Source organism: Eufriesea mexicana, unplaced genomic scaffold (genome assembly GCF_001483705.2).
Source record: "Eufriesea mexicana isolate 0111107269 unplaced genomic scaffold, ASM148370v2 scaffold1801, whole genome shotgun sequence".
Classification (NCBI taxonomy): Eukaryota; Metazoa; Arthropoda; class Insecta; order Hymenoptera; family Apidae; genus Eufriesea; species Eufriesea mexicana.
Genome location: NW_016909918.1, coordinates 797983 through 821546, shown reverse-complemented (window position 1 = coordinate 821546; position 23564 = coordinate 797983). Strand labels below are relative to the sequence as shown.

The following is a 23564-nucleotide window of genomic DNA, read 5'->3' as shown; positions in this document are numbered from 1 at the left end:
ATTGAACTAAATAACATATTACAAGGTTTGATATTGTTACATTGTAGTACATGATACTGTTAGTATAAATATTAGAAGAAATTAATTTCTTTGGAACACATTCGTAATTATGGCAAAAATAAGAAGATATCTTTTATTCGCTCATCTTCCATTTTACCTTTAATTTTATTGACAGAGTATGAATGCCTCTGGAGATTATTGTATGAAAGCATTTGTAGAGATATCTGTTCAATTTTCAACTTCGAATGATTTTATAATACTTATTAGTTGGGATATACACCGTATTCAACAAACTTCCGATTGATATAATCCCTATTCCAAAGGATCACAAAAATGCAGGTTATAACCATCCTATAGTATCACCTCAATGAAATGGTCATTCACGTGTTGTTCATCTCGATTGCTACGGTAATCTATCAAACGTCCTTTTGGAAAGACTGCAAAGAAAATTTTTTAATTGGAAACAAAAATTCCAGCGAAAAATAACAATCCCATGTAACGAAAACAGGGATTAACACTAGAACTACCAAAGAGGTCAAAACAATTTGTTTCAGGCTTTTTATTTTTGCAATTAATGAAAGCACGCAGCTGCTTTTAGCAAAATTAATTTTGATTCCTATTCAAATAAAATTCTTTAAAATTGATACCAATATTTGTATACTAAACTTAGGTATGTACATGTAACAGGTCAGCAGCTCTAGTCTTAACCCTTTGCACTCGGTGATTATTTTCATTGCTGAGAAATAGCAATTCAAAGACTTTCTGCTGTAACGTCGAGAATATTTTTGAAACGGTAAATAAGGAATCGGAATTAAATTAAGACTTAAAATTATTTTATTTCGACATTCCATGCAATCTTAGGTTATTTGAGATTTAACATGTTAATTAACATGGATCTTCGGAATTTGATTAAACGGTGACTTAGACTCACCTCTCGAGTGTGAAGGGTTAAACTAAATTAGTAAAAAGGTATGAATTAAAATAGTCTCAAATACAATAAAAATTCGTCACGTGTAAAAATCAAAATCAAATCTTATATACAGGGTGGGCCACTTAACGTGATCGCTCCAATCGTCTCTGTCAAATTAAATTCCTTTATCTGTAATAATACACTTAATTCAACGAAAATTATCTTGAGAGTCCTTCGACATCCTATTACTTACGACAAAATAAATATTTAATATTTCAATAATATTTCAATAAAAAGGTGTATAAAACTGACAAAAATTAACGTATTGTACCCAAATTTTTTTTCAAATATTCCTAAAGTACCCTCTTTTACGATATGCACACATGTTATTTGTTTTCAATCATTCTGATATATTCAGACCCGTCCTTACACCACCTACCAAATATCGGCACGAACTTTCCAAACAATCCAATAAATAATCGAAAATAATTAAGATGGTTACGTTAGATGGCTCAACCTATGTAACAAGGAAGAATAAAAATCCGAGTGTCCTTTAATTAAATATAATACACATTTGCATGTTTAAATTTAATAGATATAACACTCGTTAGGTTAGGTTAGGTTATAATTGCAACACTCGTTATAATTAAAAAAACATTATCGCTATTAATAAATTTTTGAAATCATATCGTAGAGTGTAAGAGCAATTGGAAGTCGATAATTGGTTGGACAGGAATATTTATAGGACTCACACGTGTAATTGCATCGTATCGAGGGTAGTCGGATTCGCATCGACGAGCATCACGATTTTCATTTCCTATTTCGCGTCGTGGCAACGTGGTTGTTTGTGTCATTTAGTTGTTGTTGCTCGACGTCCGCTAATGGAAGACGATAACGTGTACCCGGTGGGGTTTGGTTTTAGTAGCTGCAGGGAAACGGCGGAGGTTGGAATTTATGGTGAAACCGTGACGATAAACGAGCGGTTGATATCGTAGCATTCGTTCGGGGGAAAAAAAGATATTTATTGTTTGGTATCTTCGGGTCGAAGAGTTTGAAAAAGTGTGACTTTGTAGGTCGAAGAACGAGGGATGGTTAGTTTGATTTAGACAAAGCGTTTTATCCCTCTCGCTCTGTTTCTCTCAAAATTTTTCTCTAAATTGCCCATCATCAGATATCGATCCCAATTCGTTTATTTCTCCAATTTTGTATTGATAGTGTAAGAGAATTTGATGTCGGTAGTTTAGACAATGAATTCCATTAATAATTATTATGAATAATTAATTTCACGTTATTAATTAGCTAACACGTGGAAATTTATTATTTGTAGTCACATTAAAATTGTGCATGTGCTTTAGAAAATATTAATATTGATATTTACTAAGATAGAAGGATAATTTACTTATGTATTTTTATTGTACAAGACCACTTTAACAATATGTAATTGTTCATATAGTATGTTTAAGTATGTGTGTCAATAAAATGTAATAGATTAATGACAAATAAAGGAATTGAGGCTTAAGAGATATGGACAGATAGGTTATGTAACTTCCAATATGGCGTCGTAGATATACAGTGTAACTGTCCTAACTTCTGGAACTTAACCTAACATTTTATTCGAAGATTCTGATTTCAATTGCTGATCAGTTGAAAAATTATATTTCGAGATTTAATAGAAAATTAATGACTCAAATTTCTTTTTGAGATTAGATCTAAAATAAACTCTATACACGAAACGAAAAATTCGTCACGCGAGATTTAATCCAGCATATAAAACCGCGGTGGAAACACGGTAAGTCAAGTTAAAACACTCGAGTTCGTCTCGTGTCGCTATAATTAAGACATGAAGTTAGCTGCAAAAGCGAATTCTGGAGTTTCCTGTCAATTCGTCACGCGTTGTCCTCGTCCACTTCGTTTCACCTGGTCCGACGAGGTTCACAGGCTAAAGAAGATCAGATTAAGAATTAACGACGGGCTTCAGAAATCTCCTTTTGGGATGGAGCTAGCTTTCACATGGCGCTCATTCTGTCACTTTTCTCTCTGCATTTTCGAGAAAATTCAATCCCGACACGGCGAACGTCATTGACTGAAAACGAACCTCTCGATCCTCTCGTTCCGATTCTGTTGAAAGTTGTGCACCTAAATTACCGACAGGAGATGGAGCCCGTTTCGATCCGAGAGACTTCATTAAGCGTAGCGAGACGCATTGAGAAACAATTTTCGTGAATTAAGGATAACCTCTGCGAGTTGGCTGTAAAGTAAATAAAAACTTCTTTCCTTTCTTTTTTGGCAAGTTTTTCGTGTACAGTAGAAATATTCATAATATAGTATACTATAGTACCATAATATAGTAAAATATCATGGTAATAATATTAAATTATCTGATAATAAATAATAAGGAATAATAATAATAATAATAGTAATAATAATAATAACAATAATAAGTGTATAAGAAGTTGGCTAAAATATACATACTGATAAAGGAAAAAGGAAAGAAATTAATGATTTGTGAAATTTTGTATAATCTTCATCCTTTGAAATATATAAATTAAAATTAAAAATAGACTTTACATAAAATACTATCTCATCACTGTATTATATATTTAAATATGTTATACGTGAGAAAATATCTGAGAAAATAAAAAGTATATAAAGATTCGCGAGTGATTATAATTACACTATAATTCTATATAATGTAATAATTATATAATCGTATCATTATATAGACTACAATTACGGATTGTTAAGTGATTAAAATTGAAAATCTGAAGAACAATAAGTCAGAGATGATCAACGTGACACCATATGTATTTTCTTATAGCAATTTCCATAGCGTGGAAGTAGTCACGTGGTTCAGGTTTTCGGTGGATGAGAAATAATTAATATTTCCCATGATTGCTCGCTAGTAATGGAAATTAAACGCGATCGTTTAACTTCTTGCAGCGAAAAGGCCGTAAGAGCGGAGATAATGACGAAGAGGACGAAGTTGACTGAAATTTAACTAGACGACGGAATTAAGTGCACGCGTGCTTCGACTTTAGGAAATTAACGACAAACAGGTTGTCTGTATAGGCTTTCACGGTGTTATCCGTCACTTACTGAAATTAACGTTTCCTTGACACCTTAGAATTTTATGTACGCTGTTGCTCTTGGAGAACAGAGTGCTTACGAGGCAGCTGCGTCGATTTTCATCAAGATTTGTAAATCATTGATAACGAGCTTAAAATTTATATTGCAAAACTTGCGAAATTTTTTTGAACAACAAAGTTCAGGGTACATATTGTACAATTTACATACGATTATCAAAACTAGGTCGATCTTTGGCCGCTAATGATTTGGTAATCGATGTGACGTGAAAAGTATATTAAAAATAAAGATAATGGAGGAAAAATAATTTTCTGAATAACGATAAAATTGGTAAAAATTGCATCAATAAAAGAATAGGAATACAAATTTTAATAATTTAATTACTTGAATTATCTGTCATTTATATAATTTATTATCTATCATTTGTACCTAATGATCTGGTAACCGATGTGACGTGAAAAGTATATTAAAAATAAAGATAATGTAGGAAAAGTAATTTTCTGAATGAAGATAAAATTGGTAAAAATTGTGTCGATAAGAAGATAGGAATATAAATTTTAATAATTCAATTCTTGGAACATTTTTTAATAAATCTGCCTCCCTATATGTTATACAAGTTTGCATTAAAATAAAATTCTTAATTACCTTATATTTCAAACTTTACTTTGTAACATGTTTCATAAATTGCCTCGTAAATTACAAAGTAATGAATATAAAATTCAGTAATTCCACGATGTAATATTAAATTACATGCTTTGTACGAGTACTGGCTTTGAAAATATTTGAAAGAATTACGATATAATATCATAAATTTTTTAAATTTTATTTATTAATTCCCTTCAGGAATAATTAATTCTTTCGTTTCCATAATTTATACTTAATACATAGTTGTAATTGTATCGAATAATTACATTTAAGAATTACACAAAATAATAGTGATATTATTATTAAATAATTATAGTAATTAAATTTGTTTACTTGGTGAAAATATGAAAGAAAAATATTGGAAGTCTTCTTGGAAATAAGTATTGCTAGTTAATATCTGTGAAGCTTGCAGATACTGAACAGCCTGCTGCTGTGCATTTAGCTCATTATGATTGGTCCCTCTATCGGAAATCGGCAACAGAGACGGCATTAAACTTCCGTAATTTCTCCAGCCTCGCTGTTGTCGCCTTTTGTGCCCTTTCTTACCAACAGTGTACAACTTTAATTACGTACACATCACGTTGAGTAACTATATACTTTTTGTAATGAGAAATTTCATTAGAGCTAAAATATTGCAATTCACTGACTGCTTTTTTTTAAATCATTTAAGAAATATATACTTCTGTATATGAAAATTGGAATATTTGCTTTTTCTGAATACAATATGATCATTTATCTAGATTATAATTAATATTTTTATATTTATGCAAGATAACTACCAAAAATATCCAATAAAAATTGTTGACAATTATTTGAAGATTTATAAGGAAATAAGAAATTAATAATTGTGTAATGGCTATCATAATGTAGTTAAAATAAGAAGAAACAAAATAATAATATATCTAATTAATATAAATACTAAAATTAATTGAAGTTAAATTTTATTTCATTATAGTACTGCAATTTTTATTATAATGTTAAATACAGAGAGTCTGCATAACTTAAAATAGATTCGACAGAAATTTTCAAAAAATGGTGACAGGTATGAAATAAAATATCTAATGATACAAATATCATAAATAGTTAAAGCAGTAACCAAAAAAGGAATTTTATTTTATTCTATTTTCGAAATTTTTGCTACAATATTGAATATATAGATTCTCTATAATATATAGAGATTGCAAACTAGATAATACTCGTTAAAAGTTTCAATAATTCTCCAATAATTTTTCAGATTCTTCTTATTTTTTCCACGAAACTTTTACAATACTTACCAATAGGGATGCACCTGACGCACTTTTGTTAAAATTTTAATACGAAACTTTATTTTAGCAACTTTAATATTAACCTGAAAAAGAAGAAACCTTGTGCATCTTGTTAGTAGCAAAGTTTTCATTTTCATATCTTTCCCGGAATTGTTCAAAAATTTTTTTCTCCTATCTGTATTACACCATAAAACTTCGCGATTCTCTTCTTCCGTTCGGTCCCTTAATTTTCATAGACTGTACCTAAAATTCTTCCTGTTCCCACCAACTTTAACTTCTTCATTCAATATGGAAGTTTCTCATCGCTCATCGCTGTTCTCTCACTTTTCCCGTTTCATGTTCCCTGTTTTCTCACATATTTTCATCTCAAACTTTCTAAACCTGTTGTTCGAACTGTTTCATTTCTTCGCGTCCTTTTTATCGTCGAACATTCGAGCTGCAAGAACTTCCTGCTTCCTTCTTTCGATCGTTTACACCCTCGTACAGAAGCCCTAAGGTACCCGTTACTTTTCGTAAAACTTCAAATTAAAATTTAGTGTTCAATTCCGATTACGAACTCTGTATAATATTCATGTTTTGTACAATTAACTAAATATTATCACGAATATAAAATTAAATTTTATTTTTATATATACTACTGATTATACTATGTTATTTCGACAAAAACATACACTATGGATTAATTCGTCTTCATTTGTGAGATACAGAAAGTGTATTAATATTAAATTCTCCGGGCATATTCGAGGTATTTAATTTTTGCTGAATTATTTATTTAAAATTGCATGAAATTATTGGACACTGACACATATTAATATTTATATGCGATTAAAATAATTGCCTTGTACCATTACGCATACAGGTATTAATTAATATTAATTAAGTAATTGGAGATCAAAATAAGTAATTATCTTTTTGTAATTTATCAATGATATATTTTTCTCAATTTTTGTAATTGTTTACAACTTTTCTAACCAATTTCTTATTTTATTTGTATAAAATTCATATAGCGGTATGTTAAATATCAATTATAGGAAATTAGGATTTCAATTTTCGCGCTCTCTATCACGTGGTTCCTCGAGTCGCCATAGACAGCACTAGCGTCAGGAAAAAGCGCGGGCTTTCTTTGCGCGGTCATTTTCCGCTGTCGTCGCGTTTCATTCCGAACGCCTTTTACGTTAGAAGTTCCGAACATTTATTTGTATTATAATGAAAGTATATATGAATATCGAGGTATTATGACAAGTGTAACTGTGTTGTGGTATGAGTGATCTCACGAATGCATTGTGGTGGAGTGCTTGAGAAACGAGTGAAAGAAATTTAATATTGAGGTTATAATATCAATAGCAAGTATAGAATGGTTTTAAGAATGCTTGGAATGTCGATAATATAACATAGTGCCACATTTTAATTCAACAAAATTGTGTCTTGTGTGTATAAAGTCTTTAAGTAAGCAGAATGACTGAAAAAAAATAGTTAGAAGGTCATTCAAATCGATAATACTCATCACGGGATCGTCTTTGATTTTGCGAACGTCTCCAGCTGTCAAGAACGACAAAGAGAAACATTCAATGCTACATAAAACACGTAAGATAATTTAAATTTTTTACAAAAAATAATATACTTTTAAAAATTCATTTTATACGAAATAATTCTTCACTCAATATCAATGAATTATTATATAAATTTTTCTTTCCAACATGACCTAACAAATTTGTAATATTCTCAAGGTATTGTTCATTTTATTTATAAAACATTGTATGCTTGAACGCTATGTGATTGCGTTGCATGTGACAATTTTTCACGAAACGTTCCGTTCGATTGCCAAAGTACGACTAAACCAGTGTCGATTCGCGCTGCGTGAGCTATTCGTTAGCTGTCCGTTCGTACAACATCGTAAAAGTTCGGACGCCGATCAGTGACGTTTCGATGGCTTCGCGTGTGTATACAGAAACAGCGAATGCGAAAGGGGACGTTCGTTTAGTCCCTAACAGTGGAACCTTTACGATATTTGAATAACGAGTCTTTCGAGACGTTCGTGATGAAGCTAATTTCGTAGGATCATAAGCGGATACCGGCAATCGCCGGGAAAATCTATTTTATCGACGGTTGGACTCTTCTCGCGCTGACGACGCCATTTGTGTTTGGTGATTCTGTACACGGCATTTAACGTCGAAACGACAGTAAAACGGAATCCGTTACGAGTCTCGTCGTTCGCACGGCAGTCAACTTGTTCACCTTCGATCAGTCGGGCGCTGGTAAGGACGTTGTTAATCTCGACGTATTTGCGATTCGCGTTAATCTTGCGGAATTTGAACCTCGACGGAGAAGGAAATTGATCTTTAACGATCGAGAATTGAGGTTAATTCGTAAGTTTGCTTGGTGGTGTGTGCTTTACGTAAAGCCGTGAAGTAAATATGGGTTATTACGAGATTTCGGATTCGCGATGTGTTTGTTTTAAAACCGCAAATGAAGGAGGCTAATGAGAATTTTTGGAAACTTGTGAGATAATTTTTATTTTTGTATAACGATCAGGAATATTTCAAATTATTCAATTTTTACTACTGGTGGTATGTATATATTCTATTACATTATTCATGGTACAGATAACTGTTAATTATTATTGATTATATACAGGGTATTCATTTTAATACGATTCGTTATTTTTCATTTATATATTATTTTAATAACGTTAATAACGTAATTAAGTTATTAAATAAAATTATAGTAATAAGGATTTTTTAAATATTTTCTTTTTATAAAAAATTAAAGGTCACTTTAAGTTTTTTGAATGGAAAAGGAACACATCTTATTTTTTTTTTTTTTTTTTACACTGTACTAAATTTATAGTAACAAAAATACTGATACTTATTTATAGATGTTTTGTAAATGCTACAGGATATTTTTATGCCTACAGATACTTATATTAGTAAAAAAGTTTGGTAATTTGAGCAGTATGAATTTTTAAAAACAATCTTCATGTTAAAGTATTTCTGAAAAATTGAGAATTAATTTCTTAAGTTCTATGAATTTGTTTAAATAAATATTTTAAAACACGAGTGGATTGAAAGCAATTTTGAATATCCAGAAAAAGAATGTTTTATGTGTAAACATTCGTGCGATGAAAAGGTTATGAGTTGGAAAATTGAAAAGCTTATATGGTAAAACAATTTCATGAAATTATTGCTTTGTAAAATGTTTGACACCGAAACCATTAAAATCGATATCGAAAAATACCTCTTTCATATGAATTTCAGATATTAATCATTTAATTGAATTTATCTCACTTTTTAAGTCCTCGTGGATTTTAGAAATTAATTATTTTATGGATCTTCTCTCCTCTTCGAAATTAATTTTTATATTAAAATCAAAATTGCTATTTGCTCTAGATCAAAGTTATTTACTTTTATAAATAAGCATTGCGCTAATTAATTCTGGGTAGTTCAGAATAATTATCAATTTCATTTAAATGTGTATTGTAAGTACACAGTATTTCGCAGAACCATTATTAAATATAAAATCGATATGAAGAAAATAATAATTTCATGCAGTAATAACTGAGTTAATTACAATAATTACCCGTAAAACAATTCATAATGGAACATGTCCATGATTTCTTATTAGTATTAATTTCTTTTTCCCTCTTTTACGTAGAACAGTTAATAAAAATGGATATAAACGACATTTTGTATCTTTGTTAAAATATTTTACATACAAAATGTGGTAATCATTTTTTAAGAAATCCAATTTATTTATTTTTTTATTCGATTATTTAGAAAAAAATAATCATGTCTGAATTTTAATTTGTGTGAAAATTTGTGTCGAGCATGGTGGTTCACAAATAACACAGAATCAATTAATTTATATATTTTATTAATGCAATTTGATATTAATTTACTGCTGTTCACTTAGTATGGAATTTTGAATAAAACATTAACTATTGCAATCATTGAAATTTACATGTAGAGCGATTGATTACTGTTATATTCATTATACATTCACAGTACATCCAATACTTTGGTAAAAACTAGTTTATTATTGATTTTCAATTTAATGAAAAAAATCATTGAATATGTTTCAACGAATCATTATTTATTAGTAATATTTATTAAAAATATATGAAAGATAAAAATGGTCGTATTTAGTTAAAATGGTTATTAGTTAGTTACTTGCTAGAGTTCTAGGGTTCTAGGGATCTGGAGTTCTAGAGTTCTAGGGAAAAATTAAAGTCCCAGTGTAATACATTAAAACTAAACAAAAAAAAATTATTTTTCATTATAATTTAATTTTTTAAGAGCAGTATTTTTCTGTTATTGTTGCTATTGTTAATTCTATCATTTATATGTTACAAAAAATTGTTTACTTTTGCAAATTATTGTTTCATGAAGTAATTTTAGTTACTGCAGTTTGAAAGAATACTGCAAAATGTTTCGAAACATGTTTAATTTATGCAGAGACGAAAATAATGAATTCACAAAAGACACGAGAACAACTTTCTGCTTGTTTAAACTTCTCTAACTATTGTTATTACTTTTTCTCCTGTCATTTTGCCGAGTTACGAGTAAACTTTGGACTAACGACTCTTTCAATATAGTTTACATCGCGTCGGATTTTATGTTATTAAACGAGACCCAAGCTTTGGATATATTTCAATTGTTGCACCTGTTAAATGCCGTTAGAATGCTTTGTAGATGCATTATGTTTAACTTCGATGCGTTAAAAACCAGTTGTTAGCATATAAATTATTTTTAAAAATTTTACACAAAGGCAAGAACTTTTCATATTGTGCTTTCCTTTTTAATAGGATATATTGTTTGATCCAAACGTTATGTATCAACTCGTATCGTGTTTTCAACTACACAGATTGGCTTTCACGAAGTTTCGGAAACAAAAACTGATGCAACCCAATTATCACAGAAAGGAAGTGTGTGTATCAAACTTTTTCAAAAGCGTTATTTCGGATAATAGAATTGTTTACTTCGATATGTATTATACATACTTTAATAGACACACAGTGATATCACTATTGTTAATAATTGTTTAATATATTAATTTCAAAACAAAAGTTTACCTGGAACAAAAGTCACAAATTTCAGAAGAAACGTATCAAAATATCAGAAACAAATTTACTTCGCAAAGTACCAAATTTTCCAATCTTGCAATAAGATTCATTTTCTTAGGTATATTTTTCAAAAAATTACTAAGAAAATATACAGTGTTAAATAAATAGAATAAATATAAATACAAAATATAAAATACAAATAATAAATAATAATGGAATAATACAAATAATAAATACAAAATACAGTAATAAATCAATAGAAACCGTAAAATATTGTTTACAAAGAAAAATTCCTGTTCAAACATCTCATTATACAATATTCATTCGAATGAGCTGCAATTGGTGTGACAAAAGCGCGGGAAATACGAACGTCAAAAATAAATCTTCGTAAAACTTTATTCCCGATTAAATTCTTTCGCTGAAACTGCAATTCTCAGTGCAATTTTGAATATCACAGATCATAACCCAATTATGTCTTATTTCTAATAAAACCACAGTCGTTGAAAGTTTTATCAAGAATCCTGTCATTTGTACCACGAAACTACCGAATAAAAGATAACACAGACGAATACAACCGCGCAACGAAATTGTGCCTGTTTCATCAAACTTCCACATAACCACGACTTCGTGTTTCACTGGACCGACGATCCTGCCTTTAACGTTTATAGCGGTATACTCTCTATTAACCGACCCGCATCGTGGCCGTTTCGCAATTTAATCAGCCATTGCAAACGGAGAGACAAAGATGGACTCAAGTAGAATTCACATCGATCCGCTAACAAATTAAATATCTTGTCCAAATGGCCACGTTGATTAGTCGACGCATAGACAGTTTAAATCGCGCGCGCTTTCGCTGTTTCAAGTCACGCGCCGTGTATCGATATCGCGAGTGACGCTACAGCGTTGCAGTGCCCGTTCGACGCGTCGTATCGATCTATGGTGGGGAATCGATGGCTCGTTGAGGCGAGCTGAGCTGGAACAGACGCGTTAATGGAGGATAAAAGAACGTTTGCCTCTTCCTCCTTTTTTTTCCCCCCCTTTTTTTCCGTGTGGCCAATTAGAAATTGACGAGTATCGGTGGTCGGTGGAATCGATGTGCGGGGAATTCCGATAGAATGATAAAGGAGTCGGAATTTGAATAATGACTGCGAAAGGTTGGGAACGTATCGACGTGTGCATACAGTGCATTGTTGTGCTCCTAGTTGAGGCTGCTGTAGGTGAATTGTTTTCGAGTATGGCATGGGTCAGATATAATATAGATGAGGCACGCGATGCGTTTTTGTGTCGCGTGATTTGAGAGTCCTGCAGATTTCTTTGTTGGCTGTCTGCAGTGGGCATTGTTGTATTGTTTTCAATATTATACTCGGGAAAGAATTAATATTAACCTACTCATTTCTAATGGGTCCTTTTAGGTGAGGTTTTCTTACCAGAACCATTAGTTTCTTAATAATTTTATATTAAATATATTATATTTACATTTTATATTTATTTATTTGTTGACTCTGTGCAGAGTGTATTGTTGTATTGTTTTCAATATTATACTCAGGATAGAATTAATATTAACTTACTCATTTCTAATGGGTCCTTTTAGGTTAGATTTTCTTATCAGAACCTTTATTTTCTTAATAATTTTGTATTAAGTATATTATATTTATATGTTATATTCATTTATTTATGTTGACTCTGTGCAAAGGGCATTGCTGTATTATTTTCAATATTATACTTGGGAAAGAATTTATATTAACCTATTCATGCCTAATAAGTCCTTCTAGGTTAGGTTTTCTTATCAGAACCTTTAGTTTCTTAATAATTTTATATTAAGTATATTATATTTACATTTCATATTTATTTATTTGTTGACTCTGTGCAGAGAGCATTGCTGTATTTTCAATATTATACTTGGGAAAGAATTTATATTAACCTATTCATGCCTAATAAGTCCTTTTAGGTTAGGTTTTCTTAGCAGAACCTTTAGTTTTTTAATAATTTTATATTAAGTATATTATATTTATATTTTATATTTATTTATTTATTTATTGACTCTGTGCAGAGGGCATTGTTGCATTCCAACCTTCAATTTATTCATAATTTTATATTAAGTATTATGTTCATACAAAATAATAATTTAATAATATGTTAAAAATAACTTTAGCAAACACTGCACTATAGTAGGATTCATTAGTGGATTATAGATAAATATCGAAATTTTTCTATACACATGGTACATTCCAGTCTGTTCACATGGGCAATTCCTTCTATAGTGACTCATACCTAACCAAGTTTCTCATTCCAACTTTAGCTGTTCGTTTCACCTATGTCACTTCTGCATACTTGGACCTAATCCGCAAATCTATTGTCATGCTCGCATTGTGTTCACACCTTCACACCTTCACAATTACTGTGCGTACCTCGCAGCAAGCACCTCGGAAGGAATGCAGATCTAATTGGTTAGGATGGAAGGGAACGCTCCATTTAACACGCATTTTCGGTTCTAACATACTATTGGCCAAAGCGATCATACATACCAGTTAGATTGCGTGATAAAGGCGACTGTGTGAGATGCGTCACGACAGTTGCAGCAATCCACTTGTTCCTCTCGCGAGGCATGCATGGCATATATATATTTCACGAATTCCGCAAATTTGCGTCAATTCGTTCCCCTATGTCCGTGAATTGGATTGCAATGAACTCGATACCAAGGAGTTAATAAAATAATCGAATCTTTAGAGAAAGCATTAAGGGGTTATTGTAATCCACCCTATAAAATCGACTTTTTGGGGATTTTTTTGTAAGGAAACCATGATAAATATTGGCATGCAGTTTTCGCATTCGAATTTATTTATACTTAGAGAATATTTACAATTTTTCTTAAACAAAATTAATGAAAATTGTGGAAATTATATATAATATATAATATATGAAGTAAATCATGTTTTTAAAAACTGACTAGAATGGTTGATGTGATTTCGGACCATCTGGTTATCTGAAACGAAAAAACCAAGAAGCATCTTAATTAGTATACATACGACTATAGTATATGCCACCGAAACGGTGAAATTTCGAAAAGTAAAAAAATGGCAGCATTTTGAAGTTTAAATATCGATTTTCCTTGTGTTTTTCGTGTTTTCGGTGGTAAACAAAAATGGAAAAATACATTAGATTTTGAAATCCGTGATTCACGCGATAGAGGTACATCTAGTGAACATCTCTTCCAAATTTAAAGTCAATCGGTCAACTGAAACGCGAGATATCCCGATGGCCAGTTAAAAAAATACGGTTTCGAGAAAAACGCGTTTGAAGCTTTTGTTACCCGTTGTTCAGTGTCTCTACGTTGCTCTTTAAATATCTATAACTTCGCCAATTTTTCGAATTCAAACAAATCCTTTTACACAGACATTTTTGAAAGCGTACACCTTTCGAAAATGTAAAAAAAGTCGACTTTTTAAGCCGATTTATAACAATACCCCTTAAACAATTCAATTAACGCATTTCCATTGGTATATTACATTAAAAAATTTCCAACTAGTGTCTTCGGATTCGTCGAACTTTTATTATATATTTTATTATACTCTATATACAGTATACGATAATAAATAACCGAAACGTGATAAATATTTCAGTTCCTCTTGAGAGATGTCCTTAACATTAGATTTTAAATAAGTCAATTTGAGTTTATAAAACGAAGAATCTATTTTGACGTTGGGTTTACAATAATACCCCTTAGACAATTCAATTAACACATTTCCATTGATATATTACATTAACAAATTTTCAACGGGTGTCTTCGGCTTCACTACAATTTTATTAAATATTTTATTATACTCTGCATACAATATATATAATTAAGATAATAAATAACCGAAAGGTGATAAATATTTCAGTTCCTCCTCAGAGATGTCCTTAATAAATCAACACGAGTTAATAAAACGAAGAACCTATTTTGGTGTTGGGTTTACAATAATACCCCTTAAAAAATTCAATTAACGTATTTCCATTGATATATTACATTAAAAAATTTCCAACTAGTGTCTTCGGATTCGTCACATTTTTATTATATATTTTATTATACTCTATATACAGTATATGATAATAAATAACCGAAACGTGATAAATATTTCAGTTCCTCTTGAGAGATGTCCTTAACATTAGATTTTAAATAAGTCAATTTGAGTTTATAAAACGAAGAATCTATTTTGACGTTGGGTTTACAATAATACCCCTTAGACAATTCAATTAACACATTTCCATTGATATATTACATTAACAAATTTTCAACGGGTGTCTTCGGCTTCACTACAATTTTATTAAATATTTTATTATACTCTGCATACAATATATATAATTAAGATAATAAATAACCGAAAGGTGATAAATATTTCAGTTCCTCCTCAGAGATGTCCTTAATAAATCAACACGAGTTAATAAAACGAAGAACCTATTTTGGTGTTGGGTTTACAATAATACCCCTTAAAAAATTCAATTAACGTATTTCCATTGATATATTACATTAAAAAATTTCCAACTAGTGTCTTCGGATTCGTCACATTTTTATTATATATTTTATTATACACTATATACAGTATACGATAATAAATAACCAAAATGTGATAAATATTTCAGTTCCTCTTGAGAGATGTCCTTAATATTAGATTTTAAATAAGCCAACACGAGTTAATAAAACGAAGAAGCAATTTTGGCGTTGAAAATACACTATCAGCCTGTTAATCAAGATCCTACTGTACTTAAAATTAGAGGGTCCTCGATAGATATCGGCAATGATCCTCCACAATATGGACGGTAACTCGAAACTCGAGCATCAGTTCGACCTATCGATCCAAAAGGGAATAAGATTACAACGTAACTGGAGGTTGGAATTTGGCGAGGCCAATTAGGAACCGGCTAGTATCAGTGATGCGTTGAATCGATGCGCGAGAGCTCGACGCAGAGTGGTAAATTTTGTGGCAGTATACCAGGAATGCAAATTTCCGTATGCAACGAAACTGAATGCATCGTGACTTTCATCTTTTTTATTTTTTTATTTTTTCATTTTTTTTATTTTGATAGCTACACGCCACTTTTGTCTTCAATTTAGAAGGAATTTGCTTTTTGTTCACGTCGGAAAAAAGAATCGTAATTGGCGGTTAAACCGGCATGGTTCGTCGATTTGACAAATTAACGCGATTCGCAATTCGCGATGGCGTAAATGGCGCTCGTAAATCTGAACGAGCAATATTGTCGAGATGTCGCTACAATATCGATATTGTCATTTGTTAATTGATCCCTGTTTTAATGACTGAAATCCGATTTCAGTGGAATGCAAGGATAAACGTTTATTGCTTTTTCCCTCCTTTCGTGGTTTCCATGGAATAAGTATTCCTCGAGTATCCGAAGCATCTGTTTTGTTATCTGAAATGTTTCATTTGGTTTGGGATACCCTGTGTATAATATATACCTCGATGAAAAATTTATCGAAGTGTTCCCTATTTCACGAGAAAGTGTAGGGAGGAAATGAAAATCTCTGCATTTTGTAGTCATCTCGTGCATTTGCAATTACCTCCGTCTTCAGTGTATGGTTATTTCTATGTGAACGTTTATTGACGCACGAGATCAGTGATTATAGAATTATATTTTAAGCAGAATTACATTTTAACTATATTTTTATTTATTTATATGGGATTAACCCATTAGAAAAATTACAAGAAAGTTATTATAGTGTTATAATAATTTTTTATAGTTTTATAGGTATAAAGTTAATGGTAACAAATAAAAATAAAAATAAAAATATACAAATATATAAACAGACGAGTTGTGTATAAGTATAAATAAGAAGAAGAAAAATTTTTTTACAGTGAGATGCAATGTAGTAGCTGTTTTATAAAATGAAGAGTTTGGCTAAATAGATCTAGGGTAGAATGAGGGATGTTAACATTAACCCTTTGCACTCGATTTATTTTCAAAGTTGTTGGGTGTCAACTTGTATTTATTTTTAGCTAAATGAATTAAAGTAATTCACAGTGGTAGAATTCAATGTATTACATTTATTTCATTTATTTTTATTATTATAAAATGTTTTTAATAAATTAGTAAATTAGTATTGTCACTTCCAGCATGACATACAAGTGTAAAGGGTTAATAATCATTCTATTAATATCTGAGTGGTATGCAAAAGCGGTTTTACGTTGTTGTATATAAAGAAAGTTGCATCGTCTTAAATGAAAAGTTGGAATATTGATTGAGAAATTTTCTAATATACCAGAACAATTTATAAAACTTTTATATACTGGTTGATGTGATTTCGGACCATCTGGTTATCTGAAACGAAAAAACCAAGAAGCATCTTAATTAGTATACATACGACTATAGTATATGCCACCGAAACGGTGAAATTTCGAAAAGTAAAAAAATGGCAGCATTTTGAAGTTTAAATATCGATTTTCCTTGTGTTTTTCGTGTTTTCGGTGGTAAACAAAAATGGAAAAATACATTAGATTTTGAAATCCGTGATTCACGCGATAGAGGTACATCTAGTGAACATCTCTTCCAAATTTAAAGTCAATCGGTCAACTGAAACGCGAGATATCCCGATGGCCAGTTAAAAAAATACGGTTTCGAGAAAAACGCGTTTGAAGCTTTTGTTACCCGTTGTTCAGTGTCTCTACGTTGCTCTTTAAATATCTATAACTTCGCCAATTTTTCGAATTCAAACAAATCCTTTTACACAGACATTTTTGAAAGCGTACACCTTTCGAAAATGTAAAAAAAGTCGACTTTTTAAGCCGATTTATAACAATACCCCTTAAACAATTCAATTAACGCATTTCCATTGGTATATTACATTAAAAAATTTCCAACTAGTGTCTTCGGATTCGTCACATTTTTATTATATATTTTATTATACTCTATATACAGTATATGATAATAAATAACCGAAACGTGATAAATATTTCAGTTCCTCTTGAGAGATGTCCTTAACATTAGATTTTAAATAAGTCAATTTGAGTTTATAAAACGAAGAATCTATTTTGACGTTGGGTTTACAATAATACCCCTTAGACAATTCAATTAACACATTTCCATTGATATATTACATTAACAAATTTTCAACGGGTGTCTTCGGCTTCACTACAATTTTATTAAATATTTTATTATACTCTGCATACAATATATATAATTAAGATAATAAATAACCGAAAGGTGATAAATATTTCAGTTCCTCCTCAGAGATGTCCTTAATAAATCAACACGAGTTAATAAAACGAAGAACCTATTTTGGTGTTGGGTTTACAATAATACCCCTTAAAAAATTCAATTAACGTATTTCCATTGATATATTACATTAAAAAATTTCCAACTAGTGTCTTCGGATTCGTCACATTTTTATTATATATTTTATTATACACTATATACAGTATACGATAATAAATAACCAAAATGTGATAAATATTTCAGTTCCTCTTGAGAGATGTCCTTAATATTAGATTTTAAATAAGCCAACACGAGTTAATAAAACGAAGAAGCAATTTTGGCGTTGAAAATACACTATCAGCCTGTTAATCAAGATCCTACTGTACTTAAAATTAGAGGGTCCTCGATAGATATCGGCAATGATCCTCCACAATATGGACGGTAACTCGAAACTCGAGCATCAGTTCGACCTATCGATCCAAAAGGGAATAAGATTACAACGTAACTGGAGGTTGGAATTTGGCGAGGCCAATTAGGAACCGGCTAGTATCAGTGATGCGTTGAATCGATGCGCGAGAGCTCGACGCAGAGTGGTAAATTTTGTGGCAGTATACCAGGAATGCAAATTTCCGTATGCAACGAAACTGAATGCATCGTGACTTTCATCTTTTTTATTTTTTTATTTTTTCATTTTTTTTATTTTGATAGCTACACGCCACTTTTGTCTTCAATTTAGAAGGAATTTGCTTTTTGTTCACGTCGGAAAAAAGAATCGTAATTGGCGGTTAAACCGGCATGGTTCGTCGATTTGACAAATTAACGCGATTCGCAATTCGCGATGGCGTAAATGGCGCTCGTAAATCTGAACGAGCAATATTGTCGAGATGTCGCTACAATATCGATATTGTCATTTGTTAATTGATCCCTGTTTTAATGACTGAAATCCGATTTCAGTGGAATGCAAGGATAAACGTTTATTGCTTTTTCCCTCCTTTCGTGGTTTCCATGGAATAAGTATTCCTCGAGTATCCGAAGCATCTGTTTTGTTATCTGAAATGTTTCATTTGGTTTGGGATACCCTGTGTATAATATATACCTCGATGAAAAATTTATCGAAGTGTTCCCTATTTCACGAGAAAGTGTAGGGAGGAAATGAAAATCTCTGCATTTTGTAGTCATCTCGTGCATTTGCAATTACCTCCGTCTTCAGTGTATGGTTATTTCTATGTGAACGTTTATTGACGCACGAGATCAGTGATTATAGAATTATATTTTAAGCAGAATTACATTTTAACTATATTTTTATTTATTTATATGGGATTAACCCATTAGAAAAATTACAAGAAAGTTATTATAGTGTTATAATAATTTTTTATAGTTTTATAGGTATAAAGTTAATGGTAACAAATAAAAATAAAAATAAAAATATACAAATATATAAACAGACGAGTTGTGTATAAGTATAAATAAGAAGAAGAAAAATTTTTTTACAGTGAGATGCAATGTAGTAGCTGTTTTATAAAATGAAGAGTTTGGCTAAATAGATCTAGGGTAGAATGAGGGATGTTAACATTAACCCTTTGCACTCGATTTATTTTCAAAGTTGTTGGGTGTCAACTTGTATTTATTTTTAGCTAAATGAATTAAAGTAATTCACAGTGGTAGAATTCAATGTATTACATTTATTTCATTTATTTTTATTATTATAAAATGTTTTTAATAAATTAGTAAATTAGTATTGTCACTTCCAGCATGACATACAAGTGTAAAGGGTTAATAATCATTCTATTAATATCTGAGTGGTATGCAAAAGCGGTTTTACGTTGTTGTATATAAAGAAAGTTGCATCGTCTTAAATGAAAAGTTGGAATATTGATTGAGAAATTTTCTAATATACCAGAACAATTTATAAAACTTTTATATACAAGAAGAAGATATTTTCTTTAATATATATAAAGATAACTATATTTAAATATACCTATATTTTCTTTAATGCATGTAAATATAACTATATTTAAATATAATTATATTTTCTTTAATAGATATACTTATATATTACTTTAATAAATATATTTTCTTTAACCACGTGACTAAACAAAAATTGCTCAAAAATTCTCACTTCCTTCCATTAAATACTTGTTTACCATCCACCAATCCATCCCCATCCATTATCCCGTCCTCTCGACCCTCGTCGAAATCAGAACGAAACTCACCGTGGAACACTGGAACACTCCACAACCTCATGCTCGCCCAAACCCCCAGAAACGCGACACCGTAGTCACACTTCTCCCTAAGAGTCGATCGCGAACCATTGAAACCGCAATGACCACTGACACGTCCGTTAAAAGTCCCCGCAAGAAACACCCCTAATCGAGCAATCAACCGAGTACCAGTTCCAGCGACACCTCCAACTCCCTCTGGCTTCGTCCCACATCGATTGCCCACTAATCAGTGCGATCGTCGTGTGTCTGACAGGTGGACGTCTCGACCCAAGTGGATCTGCACGGTGGTTTTGGGGCGCCAGCTGGCAGCATCAGCCTCGACTGGGACCGCAGAGCGACTCCGCTGTACTCGCGCGAGGACATCAAAGAGCAGTACTGCATCACCAGTCGACAGTTGGACGCGGTGGAGAAATCTGGTGGCGGATTCTTCGGCTGTCTGTCGACCAGGGGCCCGTCACCGTGCGCCTCAGCGAGGACCTCTATCCTCTCAGCCTGCGTGAGGAGCGTGCCCAGCGACGAGAACCTCTGCGACGCCCCCTATCCCAGACGGCCCCTGCAGATCATGTACCGTCAGCCTTACCCGACCTATTCGAGGGGTCTCTCGCGTTACGATTTCGACGACGAGGCCGACTGGATCGAGAGCTCCTACTTCCGGCGCAGACCCAGGTCCTTTTGCACCGTGCCTGATCCAAAAAGGTGAGTTCTCATCTGGGGTCAGTAGGACGGGGCAGGGAGCTTTCGTGGGGTAGATTCGGGGTGGGCGATTGTTTGGCAGGGTGGAATGATTGATCTGATGGAAGGTCTGGATGGAAGGTAGAGCAAATGTTTGGGTGGAGTCGGATAATGTGGAGTATTTTGGATCGTTCGTTTATTTGCTGCTGCAGCTGTTGGAAGTTAAAGGCTTTTCGCGTTCTGGTTGTTATAGGGATGTTCTATTGGACTGCAATTGGTGGGCAATAAGCGGCCTTTTTAATTTCGTTGGTTAATATAGAGGAAGAAATATGTGTATCGTATAATACGAAGATAATAGAAGGATAATAGGAAATCGATATTATCGATTATTTTTGTTATTTTTGTGATCAAGTAGTGATAATCTATGTGATAGTTAATTATACCTTCTATTATTCTACATTCAGTTTTTTATTTTGAGAAACCTTTTTTATACGATGATTGATAATTTAATGGGTAGCAAACAAGAATAAATGGATTTATTATATTTGACTGATTCATTATAATTTTTTAAAAATATCGTAAATGTGTAAATGTAATTACATAGAGTATATGTACTATATTTTTCAATGGAGAGCAGTATTTTATTCGATAATATGTTTTTGATCGACGAAAGTGAGGGAAAGGCGTGGAAATGGCGGCCATCAATCACCCGCATGTAGTAATACTAACTGTTTATAAATATAGTCTTTAATTTTTTATTAATCTATTTTGTAATTATAACACTCATTCGAGCCAGGGAATAAACGAAATTTATTTTTTCAATTTTTTGGTTTCATATCGATTCGGTGTAATACAGCTCTCGAATGTGTTATGTGAATTTCGTAATGATTTTAAGATCGTTTCATTTTCCAAGTAAACTAATCGTGTAACTACTTAATAACCACACAGCAGTGAACTGCGTTTACGGAATTTCTTTCTGCAAGATTCGCCAGGTGCAAAAATATCCTGCACCACAAGCGTACCTCATCCCGTATGAACAAAACCAGACACCAAGCATCTAGAATGCAAACCACGAAAATGTAAATCTGACCTCTCGCACTGCAATCATAAACCGACATCCACACAAATCCTTGGAACATCTATTTCACGATTTTCACGAACAAATTCCAACGAAACGTGGAAGGAGAAAATAACGATCCACGTTCTGTAATAATTCATCAAGCCTCCGTAACTGAAATTTTCGGTACATTTTCAATTTTCAATTTTTCAAAATTTTCAATGGAAAAAGAAAAATTTCGAAGACAAAAAGAAAATTTTTATCCAAGAATGTGAAATTCGTAAATGATAGTAATCAAAGTGATATAATAAGTTTCTACCTGTATAAGAAGATTGAAATTACCGTCTCGTGTAATTGCAAAATTGCAATGATTGAAATACGTTAATTTTAATAAGCGTTAATACTTTGGTAATTCTGTTGTTAATTAAACTCGATATATCTTGCTTCACAAAATGGCGTTTGTACAGAAGCTGAACTATGTACACGTTGGTAACACGGAGTTCTCGTGATGCTGTGACGAACTTTGGAGATGAATTTGAAAGTGAGACAATGTGAGACAAGTAGCGAGACCCACAAGTACTTTGTCAAGAGTCAAGAGTGTCAGAAGTATGAAGGAGGGATGCATGACTTCCCTAAATCGAGTATACTTGCCTGCATACTCTTTTGTAATAGGTGCACAGGGCGGGAAAAAGTATATACACATATATGACATTATTGTCAAATAAAAATTCAAAGCTACTTATTCTCCAACCAAGAAAGAAACTTTAAAAGTAAAAAGAAAAATACAGTCTCATATTCACATATATATCTGACCACCCAAGTCAAACAAAACTGCAGTGTTTTAATGAGCATCATAAAAATGAATAAAAATTCAAAACTACCAATCCTCAAACCATGAAAAAAATTCAAAAATGAAAAAAAATGCAGTTTCATAGCCTCATACATACATATTCATGTAACTACCAAAGTCAACAAAATAGCGGTATTTTAATATCGAGCTCTAAGAGAAATTTTGATTTATGACCTAACCTCTCTATAGTGTACACCTTAGTATCAATCCAATTGCAGATTAATTCCAAATCACGATATTACAACTGTCCAAAATAAAAATTCTAAGTTACTGATCCACTCTAACACTGCACAATAGCAAACAAAACTGAAAAACAAAGAATAAAATGTCCCATAAAAACCATGAAAAGAACTTCAAAAATAAAAAGAAAGTGCAGTTTCATAGTCACATACATATGTACGTAATTACCAAAGTTATGCAAAACAACAGTATTTTAGTATCGAGCTCTAAGAGAAATTTAGATCTATGACCTAACCTCTCTATAGTGTACACCTTAGTATCAACTCAATTGCAGATTAATTTCAAATCGCGATATTATAGCTATCCAAAATAAAAATTCGAGGCTTCCCTCTAACGCTACACAATAGCAAACTAAGCTGAAAAATAGAGAATAAA

General features: G+C 31.8%; 1 protein-coding gene across 1 annotated transcript in view; it reads left to right on the top strand.

The window, feature by feature from the left end:
• The window catches only part of LOC108549035 (uncharacterized), an 88772-nt gene that overhangs the window by 44143 nt on the left and 21065 nt on the right, over positions 1–23564 (top strand). The window contains exon 2 of the mRNA XM_017902246.1: positions 20624–21066. Within this exon, the coding sequence (XP_017757735.1) occupies positions 20624–21066 (443 nt within the window). The remainder of the gene's footprint in view (positions 1–20623; positions 21067–23564) is intronic.